We start from the raw sequence: 19,771 nt of genomic DNA on the forward strand, positions 1-19,771 counted from the left end.
TACGACACGAAACTCGTAAAAAACTAAAAAAATACATATATTTTTCATCACATATTTTTTATTTTATTATGAACTTGTGATATCATGATAGTTATATTCAAAATCTTATACTATTATTTGCTTAATTTCAATGGATGTTATTGTATTTTAGTGTGTTATGAATTATAAATTATTTCTAATATGTAAAAAACTAAATAAAAGTTAAAAAAATATACAATTTTCGTGTCAATTTCGAGTTCACGGGTCATTTCGTGTCGTGTCGTGTCAACCCGTAAAGTGGTCGTGTCGTGTTCGTATTGCGGTTTTTAAAAAATTTTGTGTCACGGGTCGTGTTCGGGTTAACTGTAAATTTAGAAAGACACGATCAAAATACAACACGAACACGATACGTGACACGAATTGCCATCCCTAATAACATATATTTTTATGGATGAAAAATAATAGCAAATTTTGAACATCATAATTCCAAAAATACCCATCCCTCAACTGTTTGACCTCATCTCTCTCAACTGTTGTGCTATGGCCAACCATCACCGGTGAGAAAGAATTTGACAAATCCAACATCCACAACACTGACATACAAGACAGGCAGCATGAAAGAGCCAAAAAAGAGGGCGAAGAAAGAGAGAGCGCAAGGAGAGTGAGTGAGAAATCGAGAAACAAAGGGAAAGAAGAGAGAGCCGAGAAAGAAAGGGAGATGAGGGATTGAGAAAGAGAGCTTGTGGTGACCCTCCTATATGGCCGTCACTGTAAGTGACATTAACATATACTTGCTGAAATTTCTTAAAATTTACGGAACTTTTTTTATAATAAAAAAAAAAACTATTATTGTAAACATAAATTTTGAATTTATTTCTTAATTATGACAAAATATTTATACGTCAACATATTCATCTTTCAAAACATAAATATATATGTATATACTTGATCTTTAACTCTTGCTTATTTGCATATACTTAACAGTCATAACCTAATCATTTAACATATAGTTTCAGAGTCATAATTAGCAAAACTACTTATCACATAAAACTATTTGCAGAAATAATTGCGAGCGGTATCCATTATCCGATCTCCACATCGTTCTCCTATTGCCTTGTCATCAGTCCATTAGGCATTAGGTGCAGGTTGCTTACCTACAGTATAAATATTCTATAATGAGCTATCACTCAGCAAGTAAGAACTATCTCTCGTAAAACAAGTGTAAGTTCACATAAATAAATATGCATGAGCCAATTATGCTTAATTATGATCATGTCTTATTAAAGTCTTATTATCTGATATTATCTTACTTACTGATTGGCCCGAGTGCTCGTACCATTTGTGCACAATCATAAGGACGTGAGGGTTTGTAAGGTCCCCAACGACACTGTGATTTAACTTATCATCTTTTTATCTCCCTCGCAGAGTCTTAGTTACCTCTCTCGCGGAGGCTGGTACAGCACTCAATTGAGATTATTCTTATAAGTTCCACTTAATTTATTAAGGTGTATGCAGCATGGCATGGCATTGCACACTATAACATAAAACATAAACATGCATATATATCATGTGTAATATTTTATTTAAAATATATTCATATTGTAGGCAAGATTTCTACTTACCTATTTTACAGAACTGGCTTTCACTATTCGCCAAATGGTCTATTCTTTTACTTGTTTATTTCTAAAAATGAACATCTATTGAGAGTGTAAGATTAACTGTCATTTGCTATTCTAATTTAGTAAACTTATAAAGGAATCTAATCCTTTACTTAAGATATGTTTTCATTTTCTTTATTGAAGGATTGTAAAATCTTATATTTAGCATAAGGATTAAATTTATTAAATCCTCATAATTCTATTTTCCTTAATTGTCCTTAGCATACATATGCCTAGAATGAATATCAATTTCTGATTAATCAATCACCCAATCTAGAAGCTAATCCTCCATAAATTACCTTATTGGACTTGTTTTATTATTAAAGCCCAATTGGCCTAGAGACTTAATAAAGGGCATTCTAATTCTAGAACGTCAAAATTTAGACTTGAGCGATGGCTCTTGAACTAATACGGGCGTTGGACTCATATCTAACCTTCGTAATTCTAAGGCCCTAACATATTAGGCTCGTAAGTTCTCATTTGGATGTTTCGCTCGGAAACTATTAAGGTTTTAAAAGAAACCATTGTTCGATTTTCATAAAATCAATTGCTCATTTATTTAGTTACAAGTACTAAAATCCTATTATCAGTCCTAAATTAATTTTTTGTCGAATACCGACTTTTGAAACTATTCCACAAGTCATTTTACAGTTAGTTTATGAACCACTGTGAAACTCTGTCTTAGAAACGATTTTCTCGAGAACTTTCTTCATGAATATTTTCTGTTAAAGTGAGGTCTAAAACCATATTATTTTACTGAAATCACATATCTGGGTTTTTTAATGAACTTTTCTGTTAAAAACCAAAACTGTTTTAGTTTCGTATAGTTAAACTCTGTAATGAACTTTTCTGCGTTTTACTGCATCTTAGATTCAAAATTTGAAAATCTGTTATTCATGAAAATTCTTTGTCTCGTCGAAAGTTAAAACTTTCGTGTTCGGAGAAAACTGAGATTCATCCTTTAAAGGGCTCATTTGGCTGCAAACAGTGGCTGCTAGTTTTTAGAAACAGTGTGGACAGTTTTGTAGTATTTTGACAAACAATTTATAAAACTTGTATTTAGAGCTAAAACTGAATTTTTTTTTCACAATCACAGTAAAATATTCAAAACATCAAGAACTATAAGTTTAAACTTAGAGTAAACATAACTCAAACACCAACATATATGTTTCATCATTTCAAGAAGCTAAAACACACTTCAAACATTCAAGAATCATATTATATCTTAACATTTTCATGCCATAGTCCTTAAAGTTAGCATTTTAAGAGAAAAATTAAAACTTTGAGTTACCAAGTTCTAACCAATTGCTTGAACCTAACCAAGTTCCCTATAATCTGAATTTGCATCATGAAAGTGAAATTAATCCTATGCCAATCATGCTATTTCTAGCACACACACATAGATCTTAGAAACCACACAAAAATTCTGTCTTTTCCTACTTAAGATATCAAAAGTCAAACAAAACTTTATAAAGTTTTGAACTTTATACCTAGAGCCTAGAGGGGCCAAAGGTGTGCTTTCCTTTTGTTGGTTTCTTTGGTGCCTCTTAAATCTTCTTGAAAAGCTTAAACTTCCTCTAGGAAAAGAATTAAGATTAGAACTTGAACTACAATCATCTACTTGGAGGGAAAACTATTAAAAGAAACAAGCTCTCTCACCTTAATCAAGCTTCCAAAACACCTAGTTTTTATTTTCTTCAAGATCTCTTGGTAAGATTAGGTGCTTGGGAGAAAGAAAGATTTTGAGAGTAAGTTATGGGGTTCGGCCATACAAAGAAAGCATGTAAATTGATTGTTTGGGGCTTAATACGTGGAGGTATTACATGGGGAAATGGCCTTTTGCCTTAACACTTTTTTTTTGGTGTGTGTTGCTAAATGATTGCTCGGTTATAAGAGAGAAGTGGGAGAGTAAATCATATTTTATGTGCTTAGTTGATTACATGATGTCATATGAGTGATGTCATCTTGGTGACATAAGCAAATGATGGTAGATAATTTGAATTTATCCATTAGTGTTCTTATCTTATGGCCAGCCATAATAAAGGGAGAAAAGAGAAGAGAATTTCATGATTAGCTTCTATTAATTCACATCTCATTACATCTTGTCTTGTACTTTGATCTTATCTCTTAAAATTCTATTTTAAACAGTCAAAAATTATACCAACTGTAAGGAATTAACTTAACTGATATGAAGTTTTAATTTCTAACGGTTTCTTTTCTACTGTTTATTTATAGCCCGATAATAATTCCCCGAATAATTCAATATTGAATTAAACTCTTAATCACGTAATATTTTAGACTGTTTTAGTCTTGAAATCATTTCAAGACTATATAAATTCTAAACTTAACTTTTTCTGCATTATATCCCAAAATGACAACGTTGCTGAGCTCATATTGTATCTCTCTACTAAAAATATTACCCTCATGACTTTAACTTATCTGCTCAACAATTAAGGATTTCTCTTTGAATGTCAGAGCGTTTCTCGATACACTGCTAACATCGTACTATATTTGGAGATTCTAAAAATTAAGATTCTCAAATTGTATACGGACTGAAAATTCTTCCGCCTTAAATTGTTGCGAGAATTTATTAATCGAATTTATTTACTCATAAAACATGAACTTAACATAAAATTTGCTACAGAGTTTAGGAATACTAATATTAATTTCATAAATCTTTCAGTCACAAAATATAACATGATATTCTCTAGGAAAATCCTTGACTTGAAAGCATAAATTATATTATTTGATTCTGAAATTTTCTCGGTCATTACAGAGCTGACAAAAAGAGAGGGAGTAAAGAGGGAAATAGATCGTCTTGTGCGGCAGAGATTTGGAAATTTCTTGTTTTGGGAGAATTTTTAGGATTTGTTGAAAATAAGGGTAAATAGAAAAATCATATTAAGATTTTTAAGAATTTGCTAATTATTGTATAATTAAAATAATTATGCTATTTACTACTTTACGCTACTTGAGCACTGGGTTGGCTAAATTTAACGCAGGGACATCTCCAATCTTACGCAAGATTTGTGCGTCAGTCTGTCCGGGCTGGTGCACAACTACAGTGCCCACCCCATGGGGCGCAACACTATTCACGTGCTAGAACTAGCGCTACTTTTTTTTTTTTTTTGCTTTTCTTTTGAATTAGTTTAAAGGCCAAATGTTTTTCAAAATTCTTATTATATTTCCCAAGTTTATAAATTTGACTAAATTTTTTTCCATTTTACCTCCAAAGAAACAAAAACTATTCTTTTTATCCCAGTTTGATATTTTTATGATTTTGGTTAAATCAATTTTTTAGTTAAAATGAAGCAAAATTAATATGTACAATGCAAAAACTATGAAAAAAAAGATTAAAAAAGGAATATACTATTTTAAAATTCTTAGTACAAGAAATATTCTTAATATATTTCTTTTTTAATATTATAATAAATATTTTATTAATAATATTTTTTGGAGTTAGTTAAATAATAATATATTTTATTGCATTAATAGTAATATATATGCATAATTGGTGAAATAGATTAAATTGCTAGGAATTATATGAAAAAAGATTAAAAAAAGAATATACTAAGAATATTCTTTATAGAGTAAAATTCAAAGTAAATAGATAGGAGATGAACTTCTTAAGTGACGTGAAATTATTTTATTTTAAAAGTAGAGCAACTCTAAAAAAGAAAAATGGGTTGGAGAGGGCCTAAGGGCCGGTTTGGTTCATTGACTTGAACCTCAAATTTTACTCTCTCATAAAATATTTAAATTAAAAAAAGTTTCCATTAATTGGTGCTCTTACAAATTTTGAATTCAGAATCCAAATCACTCACTTAAACTCATGAACTTAACATGCCTTAATAGTCTCTATCTTTGTATTATTGGTACTTTTAGTTTTCAAATTTGTGTATTTTCTTGACTTCTGTAGATTCATCTTTCAAATTTGACTCTTAACTCCTCTAAATATAGAAGTTGACAATCTATAGTATAAATTTATTTCGAAAAATTTCAATACATTTGTTCCATAGGTTCAACTATAATTTTCAAACATTTTTCTATAATGTTTTCTCTCATAAAAATTTATAAATTTATATTTAAATTTTTGTTTGAACCTTAAATGTTAATTTGCCGTGTCAACCCAATCCCTGAAGGATTGTTTTCTCTCACAAAAAAGTTTAAATGTAAAAAGTTCAGCAATAATATTTTCTCTCACAAAAATTAGACTTACTTTCCAAACGGGACATAAAATTCCGTGCCATGGTCATGCCAATCCACCCAAACAATGAACACGGGGCACATCTCGTCTTGTATAACAAGCTCATCAGTTACTAAGGGCCCGTTTAGAAGGTACATTTAAACCATGATTCTTGATTCTGACATTCAAAATTCAATTTTTTTTGTAAGAGAAAAACAATATAGTAGAATCAATAATTTGAGTTTAAATATATGAAATTATGGGCCTTGCATTTTATTTATAAACATTTTGAATATTCAAACTAAGTGCATGATAAAAAGAAACTCAAACTAAATAAAGTTAAATAAAGAAAAAAAATCATTTAAAATAAAAATGTATATATATATATATATGAATGTGTATAATCTTTCCGTATATTTAGTTTCAAACATTGAACATCTATCAAATGTTATCATATGAGTGAAATTACTACTTTCTATATAATAATAGTGCATGTTGTGTTGAGTCTCTAGATTAAGGCCCCGTTCTTTTTATTGATTCGAGTTTAGAATTCGAGTTTTGCTATAGTAAAAAGCTCTCAGAAACAGTCACATTTAAAACATCTAACTTTTTTGCTACAGTAAAAAGCTCTCACACAATATTACATCTCAACTCGAATTAGCGAACCGAACAGGTCCTAATTGTGCTCAAAGGGTTGTGTTATAATTAAATCGTGCTTGTCTCGTGCCCTACTAATCTACTGTGCCCAAAACATAAGCTCGACAATGCCCACTTCACACGTATCTTTGAGACTCGACAATGGAGCGTTTAATATGAGTAATCTCAAGTAGGGCTGGCAATTCGTGTTCGCGGGCCGTGTTTGGGCCAACACGATTATAGTGAGCACGAACACGACACGATTAATAAGCGTGTCAGAAATCCAAACACGAACACGAAACGCTAATAACACGGTTAACACGACACGACACGCGAACACGATTACTAAACGTGCTGTGACGGGCCGACACGAAAAAAACACGTTTATGACCCAACTAGCAAAAATAGTGGAATTGTATATTGTATTCAAAACTATATTAATTGACTACTTAATATCACTTATAGTTAAAATCATGCATAATAGCCAATACACATTAAAATATCCAAAACATCACTTATGACATATGTTTCAAAACATACCAATTACCAAACATCTAAAGAAGTTTGAAAACATAACCAAGTACATTAAATAAGTTTGAAAACATAACCAAATATTTGAATATTTAAGTGCATAAAACATAAGATAAATATAGGAAAATGTCTTCTTTGAGCCTTGAGGTTGAATGTCCAACTACGCTCTAAAAACTAAAATTAGTTTCCAGTTGCTTTAACCTATTCATGGAAAAAGAAAACATTTTATTAATGAAATGAAATTTATAGCTTAGGCATGCCGCAAGGAAATTCTTGTTACCTTCCATTGCATTTGAGGTGTTGAGGTTGTGAGAATTTTGAGATGAACCAGTGGTGGGCTCATTGATATCCAAACCAAAAACATCTTCAGTAATTTCATCCACAGCTTCACGAATCGATTTGTTATTTTCTACACATAATAGATAACTTATATGGTTAAGACTTAAGATAACATAAGCTAAGACAGTAAATAAACAAAAAAATAAATAAATATACCTTTATCTCCAAATAGCCAATCCCTAGCACACACCAATGCCTCAACTACGGCAGGTTTAAGTGAACTCCTATATTGATCCAATACTCGTCCTCCAACACTAAAGGCAGATTCAGATGTTATAGTAGATATTGGGATACTTAGGATATCACGAGCCATGTAAGAAAGCTCCAAATAGCAAAACTGATTTCCTTTCCAAAATTCAAGAACATCCAACTCAACACTCCCTTGTACTATTGGCTCATCCAAATAAACTTCTAACTCTGATTTCTACATAACAGTTTGCTCTTGGCTTTCAAAGTTATTGAACTCCTATAACCACAAAGATACAAAACAAGATGAAAAAGACAAATAAAGAATAATTAGTATTCATCAATGAATGTTAAATTAACAAAATCAACATATAAATATTCATAAACATAGTTACCTTCAATACTTTGATTTGCCTTTGTAAAAACTTTTGTGCTAGGTTTTTAGCAATAGGAGTAGGAAGTGAAGTCATAACATTTATTATAGAAACCTTGCCCTTAAAGTATTCAGTAAACAACAACTTCAAATTTCTCTTAACTTCTAAAAATTGAGGTGACCCTTTCATTCCATAAACATTGCCATAAGCATAATCTACAAAATTCAACTTGTAACGAGGATCAAGCACTATCACAGTTGCCAATATCAAACTGAAATCTTTCCAATACTTCTCAAACTTGGTAAGCATTGCTTTTGCCATAGCAGACAAATATGCATCTTCACTTGTCTCAGATTTCTTCAATGACAAATAACTTGTGTACACAGTTAGAAAGTACAAGTTTGCAGTGGGGTATTTAGCTCCCGAAAAAACACAAGTGATATTATAAAAGGGTTCCAAAAATTCACAAATTTTCTCGGCCTTTTCCCATTCATATGGATTAGGACAATCCTTGTAATTAGAATCAGTCAATTCTAAATGACAAAATGCTCGTCGATAATACAAGACACTGTCAAGCATGAGGAATGTTGAGTTTCATCTTGTAGGTATATCTTGCCTCAAACCTCTCTTAGAATCAAGACCCACAAGATTTACACACTCTAAAAACTTCTTTTTTCTAATTTGGGACCCTCTTACATATTTCACACTCTCACGAATCTTTTTAACCACTGAATCAATATCTTTCAACCCCTCTTGCATTACAAGGTTCAAAACATGTGCACAACAATGAATATGAAAAAAAGAACCATCAGAAATAAGTGCATTGTTTTCAATCAACTGATTCTTCAACAGATCAACAGACACATCATTAGCAGAGGCATTGTCCAAAGTAAGAGTGAAAACCTTGTATTCAATTCCCCACTCACACAATAATGCATAAAGCTTTTCAGACAATGCAATACCAGTATGTGGTGATAGCATGAAGCAAAAATTCAAAAGCCTCTTTTTCAATACCCAATCTTTATCAATAAAATGGGCAGTTAATGACAAATATCCATTTGTAACTATGGAAGTCCACAAATCAGATGTCAAACAAATTCTACCGGGGCTCAACTCCAACATAGATTTTATTCTTGCTTTTTCCTGAGAAGACATTTTTTTGACATCTGCCTTTAAAGTATTTCTAGTTACCAAAGTTATCTCAGGATGCAAATATTGGTAAGTCACCCTAATAGCTTCATATTCAACAAAGGAGAATGGAAGGTCATACAAAATGATTGCTGTTGTTATTAATTCACGAAAGTGTTCAGCATCAAACCTTTTTGCACTCAACGCTAAAGTCCCTTTGTCTTGTGATATCAGTAGTTGGCCCACGTCACGCGTGTCTCTATGTACACATGATTACATGTGACGTCACATGCTTCCAGTCCCATTCTTACTATTATCCATATACACCACACCACACTCTTTGCATTTGGCTTTTAGCTCCTGATCTGCACCCATTGTAAGCCTTTCAAATTGGTTCCAGACAACAGAAGTATGCTTCCTTTTACGTTTAAAAATGTTGGTCGGATTCTTGGAATTAGCTTCAGGCTCAACATCCGCCTCCAACTCCAATGCAATAGGTGCATCACCAGTAGCAGCAGCGGATGTGGTAGTGCTATCTGACTCTAAATTTACTCCAACACCATCTTGCAAATCATCCATCTACAAGTCGGAGAAAAAAATAAAGATCATCTTGTTTCTTAGCAAAAACAAGCAGAAAGACATAAAGTTATTTCACAATTGAAGCTACATATTTACTTCTCATGACTCTAAACCAAGCAAGTCATAAACACCATCTTGCAAATCATCCATCTACAAGTCGTTTTTGTTTGCTTTTTTTTTTTTTAATGTCAAACTACATGAATGAGTAGTGAGAAAGTTCAATTGCTTTATAGTATGGCAATAACAACGCATTTTGCAAACCAAAGATCAAATGCACAGGAGAAAAGAAAAAAGCTTGAAGCAGGAAAACAAGATTAAATCCTCTAAACCGCAAAAGAAACTCAACAAGATTATGAAGCAGGAAAACATAAAAACCCGGAAAAAATAAAAGTCTTGATATTCATAATTGAGCCAAAAAAAAATAATCAAAAAAAAGTAGAAGTAAGAAAAAAATAATCAAGAAACAGAACCTATTGGCGATGGTATAAAGCACGAACCTCGTGGATAGGTGCAAGCGAGTTTAATTGCCACTAATCATAAATCTACAACAGTTATCTATTACCGCTAACAACATTATGCGCATACTAATAGTAAAATCTACTACATTTTAGGGCGCAATCTTAAATTTCAGAAAAATATAGCTTATAAGTATACCATCAATGAATCAAGAATTTAAAGGTAGTACGTCTCCCAATTGTTATTTGGCTCTGTCGAAGAACCCCACATACATCACATCTAATCGCCCCATTACATCTTTCCATTATCAAAATAATCAAGAAAATGAAAAGTCCTGAGGGCTTTATCGCTCAAGCCTCATGCATTCAAATGGTGAAAAAATGCCAAAATTCATAATCACAATAATCAGAAGAAGAAATTGAATGCGAAGAAGAAGGAAGAGTACGTACATGGAGATGGAGATGGAGAAAGCCCCATCCCGTCCGCCGCCCAAAATCAAAATCCAAATGGTCGTTCGCCCCCCAAAATCAATCTCAATGGTGAAAGGCTGAACCTGAAACGGCGGGTGAGGAGTGAGGACTGAGGCCGGTGAGGACTGAGGCCGTGAGGACTGAAGCGGGTGAGGACTAAGGACTGAGGCAGGTGAGGCGAGTGAGAGACCGTGAGATGAGACTCGAGAGAATGAGAGAGAGAACTGAGGCAGGGCAGGGACAGGGAGTTAGACACTTAGAATTAGGGTTTTGTCTAATATATATATATATATATATATATTTGGGGATATTAAACGGGCCGGTCCGGGTCGTGCCATGTCGGTCCGATAATGGCACGTTTAATTAAACGGGTTAAGCGTGTTAAATAGGCTGACACGAATCCAGCCCATTTATTTTCGTGTTATCTCGTGTCATTTTCGTGTCGTGTCTGAAATTGCCAGCCCTAATCTCAAGAGAGTGAGAATGAGAATCTTTCAAATTCTCATATTTAATATAATTATTAAATTTTTTTAAAATTTAAAAAAATTTTACATTACTATATTTTAGAATAATCCTAAACCCTTATTTACTTTCCTGGGAATCTCGATATCATGAAAATTAATTAAAAAACAACATTATCAAATCAATGAAACACCAACAGACCAGTAACTCATCCCCTTCCCCACCACCAACGCTACAGACCCATCGTTGCAAAACAAGGTCGTCGCTGCTGCCTATCATCATCACATCCCACCGCCGTCGCAGCCCATCACAACCGGAGCCTTGCAGTGTTGCCTATCCCCACTCCACAACCCCATTGTTAAATGCGCTCATCTGCACCTATCCTCGCCGGAAGGCCGCGAATCACCAACCAGAGCCTTGAATCGCCGCCCATCCTCATCTACAGTAGCGATTGCCTCGTCTCCATCCCCACTGTTGCAGATCCATTAAACCCAGCCTCTTCCAAATCAAGAGAGAGAGAGAGAGAGAGAGAGAAACGTGTTTTTTGTTTTTGTTTTTTTAATAAACTTCTCCTGGAGAAAGAGCAAGAGGCGTCAGGTGTTTATTTTTTTAAGTTTATTTGTTTTTTTTTCATAATTTTTAAAATTTAGTGCCAAAGTTATTAAAATTTCTAATATTTATTCTTTATAATATTTTTTAAAACTAAGGGTGAAAATTATAATCACTCAATTAAATAAAATTTAATTAAGTTTAAAACAATTTAGAATTAATTTTATAAGAAAAATTACATTGTATTACTATGCACAACCAAACACCATAAAATAACATTCTTAGAGATATAATAAAAGATTCATACGCATAACTAAGCATGATAATGTAGATTTCTAGAGAATCATATTACCCACCATCACATTTCTAGGTATTTGATTCCTACTGATTACTGCATACTAAACGCCCGTAAAAGATAATGTCGTATCATACCATGCCTTATTGGAATATTTTTTTTGTAGACTTTTATAATCATAATTTCAATGGAAATAGTAGAAAATATGCCAATATGAAAAGCTTAAGGAAGTATATAGGCCAACTTTTAGTTATAGAAATTAATAGGCCATAACTTGTCAAGTTATGGTTCATAACCAGATAAGTTATGAACAAATTTGTCAAGTTATGGTTCATAGCCAGACAAGTTATGGACAAAAATTGTGATTTATGGACAATAACTTGTCAAGTTATGGTTCATAAACAGACAAGTTATGGACAAAAACAGTAATTTGGCCTATTTATTAACTTATGTAAACTATTGACCTATTAATTTTAATTCATCTCAAGTCTTGGCATATTTCCCTCTTTCTCCCTAATTTCAATCTAATGTGAACTAAAACATATTATGGATAACTTTGTTAATGTAAATTAGTTTATGCATATATGTCAAATACTGATCCATAATGAGATGGACACTCAATTTATTAACTAACTTGTGGCTTATATACTCATTTTTCTTTAAGTATTTTGGTCAACCCATTAGCTGAAAAACTTCTCTATTACAATTTGTGAAGTCCAATAGGCCCACTTAACTTAAGCTTATATAGTTTAAAGGGTTGTGTACAACTATTTACATGTGAGTGGGTGCTAAAGAATGTGTGGTCATTTTTTGTCTGTGATGGGTATGTGGAGAGGTTCCTAGAGTAAAGAGTTCATTACTCTCAAGCCCGTTCCACGGTGAGATTTCGGCGGTTTTATGACCACGCAATGCTTCCGATAAGTAACTCATGAATCTTGATTTTTATGATATGTTTTAGTTTTAGACACTAAATAAGATTGATTAATTCTTTCAACATACCTGACAAAAAGAAAATAAAAAACTCACGTTGCACTAATGTGTACCTTGATCTACCAGGTGTGGTTCTCATGCAGCAATTAGTATTACACATTACCTTGATCTACCAGGTGTGTTTTGATACATATATGTTAATTTTAAAGGTTTAGTTTTTCTAAAAAAAAAAAAAAGTATTTTTTTTTAGGAATTTGGTATTCTTTTTTAAGTCTAGTAGAAGTATTCAATCAATTTTAAAAAAATAAAGTTCTAAAAAGAAAATTAAACCTAAATACTTATTTGCAATTTCACTTAAAATTAATAATAAAAGAAAATTTCTAAAGTTATATTTATAATTCCCAATAGTTTTTGTAAAAATCTAATCCATAAAAAAGTTTATATATGCCTCAATATATTAATTGTTGTTGTAACACAAATCTTTGGGACTTAGAAAAGCTTTTGATAAAAATTAAAATAAGAAGAAATGTAGTGGGAATGGAGAAAAGTATACAAATAACATTTAAAGCTTAAAAAAAACACAATGAATGCCACATTTACTTATATAACCCTTAATAAGTTCAATGTTTTAAGCTAATGATTATTCAATTAAGTAAAAAGATAATTAAATAATTACATTGATAAAAATCCATGTTTAATTATAAGTTAAACGCTAAAAAGGTGAATTGGATTGTTCTCATAAAAGAAACTAATGATCCACATTCTTATTATTTTACTTTTATTTTTTATTTCATTATTTTTCTTTTTATATTCTTTTAGGATTTGATGAATGCACTCATGTCCTTCAACATCCATCCAAACTAGTCCTTCAACATGTTTTCACTTAAGATAAAAGTACTATTAGGATTTCCAAATACTTAAACCTATAAGTGAATTGTCAAAAAAAAAAAAAAAAAACTGTAATTTTCAATGTCGCTTATATTGTAGCTAACTTAAATTCTGTGCATGTATTATATCAATGTTGTCTCCACGCAATAAGCATCCCACATTAGACACAAATTTTCACTGTCTAATGTGACTGCTCATTAGGTGTAGAAAACACGTAAAACAAACACAAAAACTTGCATGATAATATAAACTACTTATAATAAAAAGATAGTTAATAATTTTTTCAAGATTCATATGATCAGTCCTCAAAATGTTCCTCCACCACCACCATCAGCGTTACCCAAGACGTCAATTTGGTCCCCATCTCTCATATGAAGCTACACATTGAAGGCAACAACAATTTTAATCAGATTTACCAAATAAAAATTATAAAACAAAAAAAAAACAACAATAATATGAACACTATATATGCTACACATTTGTTGTTTAGTATCGTCTAACGTGACAAATATATATACACTTAAGGGAACCACAATAATTAACAAATATTTTCCAAATGTAAAAAGATTAGGGTGACTTGAGTGATGATTTTGAGTTTGTGTTTAAGTGGGTCAAAACTTAATTTTATATTTATATAATATTTTAATAAAAACTCAATGGTAATGAAAAATTTTAATAGGGTATATGGGTGAGATTTTATTCGTCTTTTCATATAAATGCATAGAAAAAAATCATCTCAATCATAATTAAAACGAAAAAATTATGACATTTTTAAAATAGATATGAATTTGAATAAAGTTATAACTCGAGTTCAAACTTTTTTCGAATTTCGTTGTAAAAAAACCCTTAAATTGCTATAAACTTAATCTCATCTCTATCATACTATTTAGGCGGGGGCTTTTTAGACTTACATCGAAATTTTACAAGTCATATGTTAATACAGTAAAAAATTTAAGAGGGGTGTTTGGTACGAGAATTCATGGCATGGTTCATGATTCGCTACAATATTTTCTCTCACAAAAAATACACGTAAATCAAGAATAATTTTGAATCCGTGAACTAAACGTCCACTTATTACTTTTAAAATAGCAAAACATGTACTTAAAATAAACACGTTAAAATAATTGCTACATAATTTTTACTAAAATATTTCGGAACAATATTTGCTGTATTTCAATTTCACTATCAAAAATTTGCCATGTAATGTAATTTTCACAGATATTAATTAATTTTACACCAAGGAAAACCCCTTTTCTTTCATTTGGTAAGAAGTCCAAAAACAATTTGCACAACAGGAAAATAAAGTCCAAAAACAATAATAATCTTCAGAAATTGGAATTCTTTGGAACTCAAAACACAAATTAACAATCAAAAAATTATTAATAACAATGATATTAAGCACCCGTGCATTTTTGAGTTTAAAATTCAAATTTTATTATCGTAAAAAACTCTAAAAGATAGTTACATTTAATTTTTTTATTACAATAAATTTTTTTTTAATATAAAATCACATTTTAATTTGAATATACGAACTAAAAGAGCCTAAACTTAGAGAGAGAAAAAAAGATAGAAATATGAGAAAGGAAAAACTCACCGAACTTGGGGTGTGGGTTGGAAGAACACGGGCACCATCGAAGACGAAGCGCATGGTCTTGTAATCGAGGTTATGACGCTCACAGTAAAGAGACAACACCTTGAATAACCGTTGGCTCGTTCTTACTTTGAAGAAAACCGAAGGCTTATCCTATTTATAATTTATATATATATATATGCATATATTAATAAAGATCATAAAGTAAAAATAGACAAAATTTGGAACCCGATTAATAAAAATAATAAACAAAGAAAAAAGGAAAAAATCAGCTGAAACGTTTGAGGTTGAAAATGTGTGTATACATATATATGTATATATATATATATATATATAAACGACACAAAGTTCTTCCAACTTCTTAAAGGTAAACCAATATTAAGTGGAAATTGAAAGCAAAGGGAGTGGAGAAGTGGAAGACCTGGTGTTTGACATGGATCTTGACGCATGGAACTTCCTTTTCTCCATCCATGGATTTTTTCTTCTCAGAACTCTCACCCATTGAGCACGAAACAAGGATTTTCCCAGAAAGTGAAGAGAGAAAATGAAAGAGAAAAAAGTAGCTAGTGAAGGTGAGAGACTGCGGGTGAAAGAAATGAATCAGCAGCTTTAACGCTTTATGTGAGAATAATAATAATAATAATAAGAATAATCTAAAAGAAGTAAAATTTCTTTTGTTGTTGAATTATTCATTAAAGTCATATAATAAACTTTCAGATTCCAACAGAAAGGTCTAATCAGTACAGAGGGAAGCGGGAAATGACAGCTCTGAGTTTCCAAAAACACGATAAAAACTCTGTTCCGACGCAGTGGAGAGACCTGCAAAGTTTCAGAGCTTTTTATTTACGTGACTGCAATTTACTATTGTTAGGGAAAGTGTGGGGTTGAAAAAGGAAAAAAAAAAAAAGAAAAAAAAAAGAAAGGAAAGAAAGCTCTAGACCGTTGGATGAAATAATTGAATGAATTTGGATTTGAAGATGTTCCATCTGACGGCTACGGGAACAAGTTGGGCAGTAACCCGGTTATGCAGAGATTAAAAGGGGTAAATCACATGGTTAAAATGTGATAAATCTGATTACGTTGTATTGTATTTCTTTTTTTTTTTTTTTTTTTAAAAGGTTTTTTTTTTATTTTTTTTTTTTTTTTTTTAAAAGGTTTTTTTTTTATTTTTTTTTTTTTTTTTTTAAAAGGTTTTTTTTTTATTTTTTTTTTTTTTTTTTTAAAAGGTTTTTTTTTTATTTTTTTTTTTTTTTTTTTAAAAGGTTTTTTTTTTATTTTTTTTTTTTTTTTTTTAAAAGGTTTTTTTTTTATTTTTTTTTTTTTTTTTTTAAAAGGTTTTTTTTTTATTTTTTTTTTTTTTTTTTTAAAAGGTTTTTTTTTTATTTTTTTTTTTTTTTTTTTGAAAAGGTATTTCTCTAATTTTTATACAATATACAATGTTTTGATATGTATTTATTAAATATTATGGTATGTTACATTATATTTGTTTACCAACCTATTATGTTGTATCGTATTAAGTATCGAATTTTTAAAGTGATAAATTTTAGGTCTTCACCTAAACCTCACTCGATTTTAGCCTCGTACTGAATACCCAAAACGGGATCGGGTTATGTAGTCAAGGTCAAGAACAAAGTTGCAGATTAGCATTTAAAAAAAAAAAAGAAAGACATGGGTCGGGTTCAATGGTCACAATTAGGGATCGAATTTGGAGACTATGTAGACGTTTAGTTAATGAATTATAATCATAAGATTATAACCATTTTTAATTTATATGTATTTTTTATGAGAGAAAATATTGTATCAAATCATGAATTATGATTCAAATCATGGTATGAATCCCATCACCAAACGTCTCCTATAATAAAAAAACAAGACTGCAGTTGGATTCTAGAATCTCGAACCAATATCGGTTTCCAAAACCGGGTTAGATTCCACAGTATAGGTTTAAAATTATAATTTTTGAAATTTAATTTTTTATGAGAGAAAAATATTATAACAGAACTAAAAATTATAATTCTAAATCAGACAACAAACGTCATTTAAAACATCATTCTACTTATAAATAAGAAAAACTTAAAAGGACAAAGTATTGCAATTCTTATAAGATCTTATAATCTTTTTCTTTTTTTCTTTCCTCAAATCCTTTTGCTCATAGACGATCTTCAACTTCAAAATACAAACTATGCGTCGTTTTCCTCTACGCGACACGAAACTTTCAGAATACAATTTATGTTGTTTCCTCTATTTAGGAGATACATCATTTACGGAATTAAAATGGTAGGGGGTTCGTAGAAATATCAACGTATTTGAATATTCGCGTAAAATTGTGAAAAATGGAATATTGATATTTTACGGATTTGTACGCAAAGCATAGAAATCTCATGGATACTTTAGAGCAAATCTCTACCCTTATATGTGTAACGAATGCCCGAACTTATAGATATTACGAAAATAGTAGAAAATATGTTAATATAAAAAGTTTAAAGAAATATATAGGTCAATTTTTAGTTATAAAAATTAATAGGTCATAACTTGTCAAGTTATGATTCATAACCAGATGAGTTATGGATAAATTTATCAAATTATGGTTCATAGCCAGACAAGTTATGGATAAAAATCGTGATTTATGGACAATAACTTATTAAGTTATGATTCATAACCAGACAAATTATAAACGAAAATAATAATTTAACTTATTTATTAATTTATATAAACTATTGTCTTATTAATTTTAATTCATCTTAAATTTTAACCTATTTCCCTCTTTCTCCCTAGATATTATTGGAAAATTTGGATTTCTTTAGCTATTTATTAATTTATATAAACTATTGTCTTATTAATTTTAATTCATCTTAAATTTTAACTTATTTCCCTCTTTCTCCCTAGATATTATTGGAAAATTTGGATTTCTTTAGCATCCACACAAACGGAGACACAAAAAATATAGATCGATCACCTTCAGAAAGAGGAAAACATAATAGATCTATAAGTGAACCCCCACTATGCAACTTCCAAGCAATTGCTGACAGGAAGAGAACTCGTGAAAATTATAAGCCACTTACCTTCCTCAATTCCCGCCAATGTGGAACTTGTGGAAATATATTTATATATATATATATATCATGATAAGAAAGGCTTTTTTATTATACTAATAGAAGTTTTTAACACCCAAATCTGCAAGTATTTATATTAAAAATTTAAAGAACGCAATGCCGATTCTCTTATTTAACCTTTAAAAAAATAATTTAACAATAAAATAATAATACCTATTAATAAGAAAAAAACCTTCCCCGTTATGAATATTGCAATATATATATATATATATATTGCATTATTACGACGCACTCATGCATTTAAGTTTTTCTTAAGGGAAACTAAAATCAATTTTATACATTTTTTTCAGCATGAGCTGTCTTTTTTTACTAGTAGTAATTACAATTATTTTATCCGTTGACTAATTTTTAAGTGCTTGATAAAAATAAGAGCAGTAAGCATTGCATACCATAAAATTTTAAACATTTATATTCACACGCCAAACCGTTAAAAAATTAATGAACATTGGTTCTCATTGAACTTTAGAATATTTTGTACCATATAATTTATATTTTTTTTTTATTTTTTTTTTGGTTTTTTGCTAGTCATATAAATTTCTTTAATTAACCAGCCGTAAATATGTCCCTTATAAAAAATGAAAAAAAATAATAATAATTCAGGACCTAAACGTGCCCTTGTTATCACGCTAAAAAGCCAAAGCCAAAAAAAAAAAAAATCACACAAATTATGTGTGTTATGTTATGTTCCCCAGCCACACCAGGCCGCAACACATATATACACAGAAACATAGAAGAAGCTCAGAGCACCCAAACCAAACGAAATCTAGAGAGAGAGAGAAGCCATGGCTTTCATAGAAGAACAGGAGAATCCATCGCCGGACATTTACATACCAGAAGAGTGGTCGGACGCCGCCGACTCCATAGCCTACGACTCCCGCACTTCCCCGCCGCCCATTGCTTTCATATGCGGCGCCAAAAACAGCGGAAAGACCACCTTTTCCCGCCACCTCCTCAACATTCTTCTCAACAGGTACCCAGCAAAAACAAAAACTACCCTTTTGCTCACTTTTGTCCTTTGTTGTCGCTTGACTGAAATTTGAAGTTTTCTGCAAAATTTTGGGTGTTTATTTGATTGCTATATTTCGGTTCTTGCTTTCTCTGTCGATTGTTTAGGATCAATGGCTGTGAGAACTTGGTATCATGTAACTCAATTTTCAGCCACTAGATAATGAAAAGAAACGATCTCAGCTGTTAAAAAGAAAGTTAAAAGTCCCATCTTTTCATCATAGGGTTGAAGTGAAGTAAAACCAATGCTTGGTCATCATACTAGTTATAGTGAAAGTGGAAGTATGATACTTTGTTGTATAAGTGGTTTCTATGAATCCATTTTCAAATATTTTGTCCATTACCCTTTCTATGAAATTTGAGCCTCAAGAATGATTTTCTGCATATAAAATGGTAGTATAAGTATTTTCTTTCCC

At 31.0% G+C, this 19,771-nt stretch overlaps 2 protein-coding genes across 2 annotated transcripts in view; one reads left to right on the forward strand and one right to left on the reverse strand.

Moving 5' to 3' along the window:
• Positions 1–13,887: 13,887 nt before the first annotated feature.
• On the reverse strand, positions 13,888–15,748 carry LOC112092039 (small ubiquitin-related modifier 1-like). The gene is made up of 3 exons (XM_024167187.1): positions 15,659–15,748; positions 15,241–15,390; positions 13,888–14,023 (listed from the first exon to the last, which is right to left on the reverse strand). The coding sequence occupies exons 1-3, from the start codon at positions 15,737–15,739 to the stop codon at positions 13,952–13,954; spliced, it is 303 nt and encodes a 100-aa protein (XP_024022955.1). The 5' UTR covers positions 15,740–15,748; the 3' UTR covers positions 13,888–13,951.
• A 3,286-nt stretch (positions 15,749–19,034) lies between these two features.
• Positions 19,035–19,771, forward strand: part of LOC21392285 (polynucleotide 5'-hydroxyl-kinase NOL9) — a 3,866-nt gene continuing 3,129 nt past the window's right edge. Inside the window, exon 1 of the mRNA XM_010089437.2 lies at positions 19,035–19,320. Within this exon, the coding sequence (XP_010087739.1) occupies positions 19,133–19,320 (188 nt within the window). The 5' untranslated portion in view covers positions 19,035–19,132. The remainder of the gene's footprint in view (positions 19,321–19,771) is intronic.

The sequence above is a fragment of the Morus notabilis genome, unplaced genomic scaffold (genome assembly GCF_000414095.1).
Source record: "Morus notabilis unplaced genomic scaffold, ASM41409v2 Scaffold1169, whole genome shotgun sequence".
Lineage (NCBI taxonomy): Eukaryota > Viridiplantae > Streptophyta > Magnoliopsida > Rosales > Moraceae > Morus > Morus notabilis.

Excerpts from the sequence above, each read along its gene's own strand:
- LOC112092039 (XM_024167187.1), bottom strand. The coding sequence starts at position 15,739 with ATGGGTGAGAGTTCTGAGAAGAAAAAATCCATGGATGGAGAAAAGGAA. Across the intron at positions 15,391-15,658 it reads AGATCCATGTCAAACACCAG|GATAAGCCTTCGGTTTTCTT; the intron begins GTCTTCCACTTC and ends AATTATAAATAG. Across the intron at positions 14,024-15,240 it reads CAACCCACACCCCAAGTTCG|CTTCATATGAGAGATGGGGA; the intron begins GTGAGTTTTTCC and ends TTCAATGTGTAG.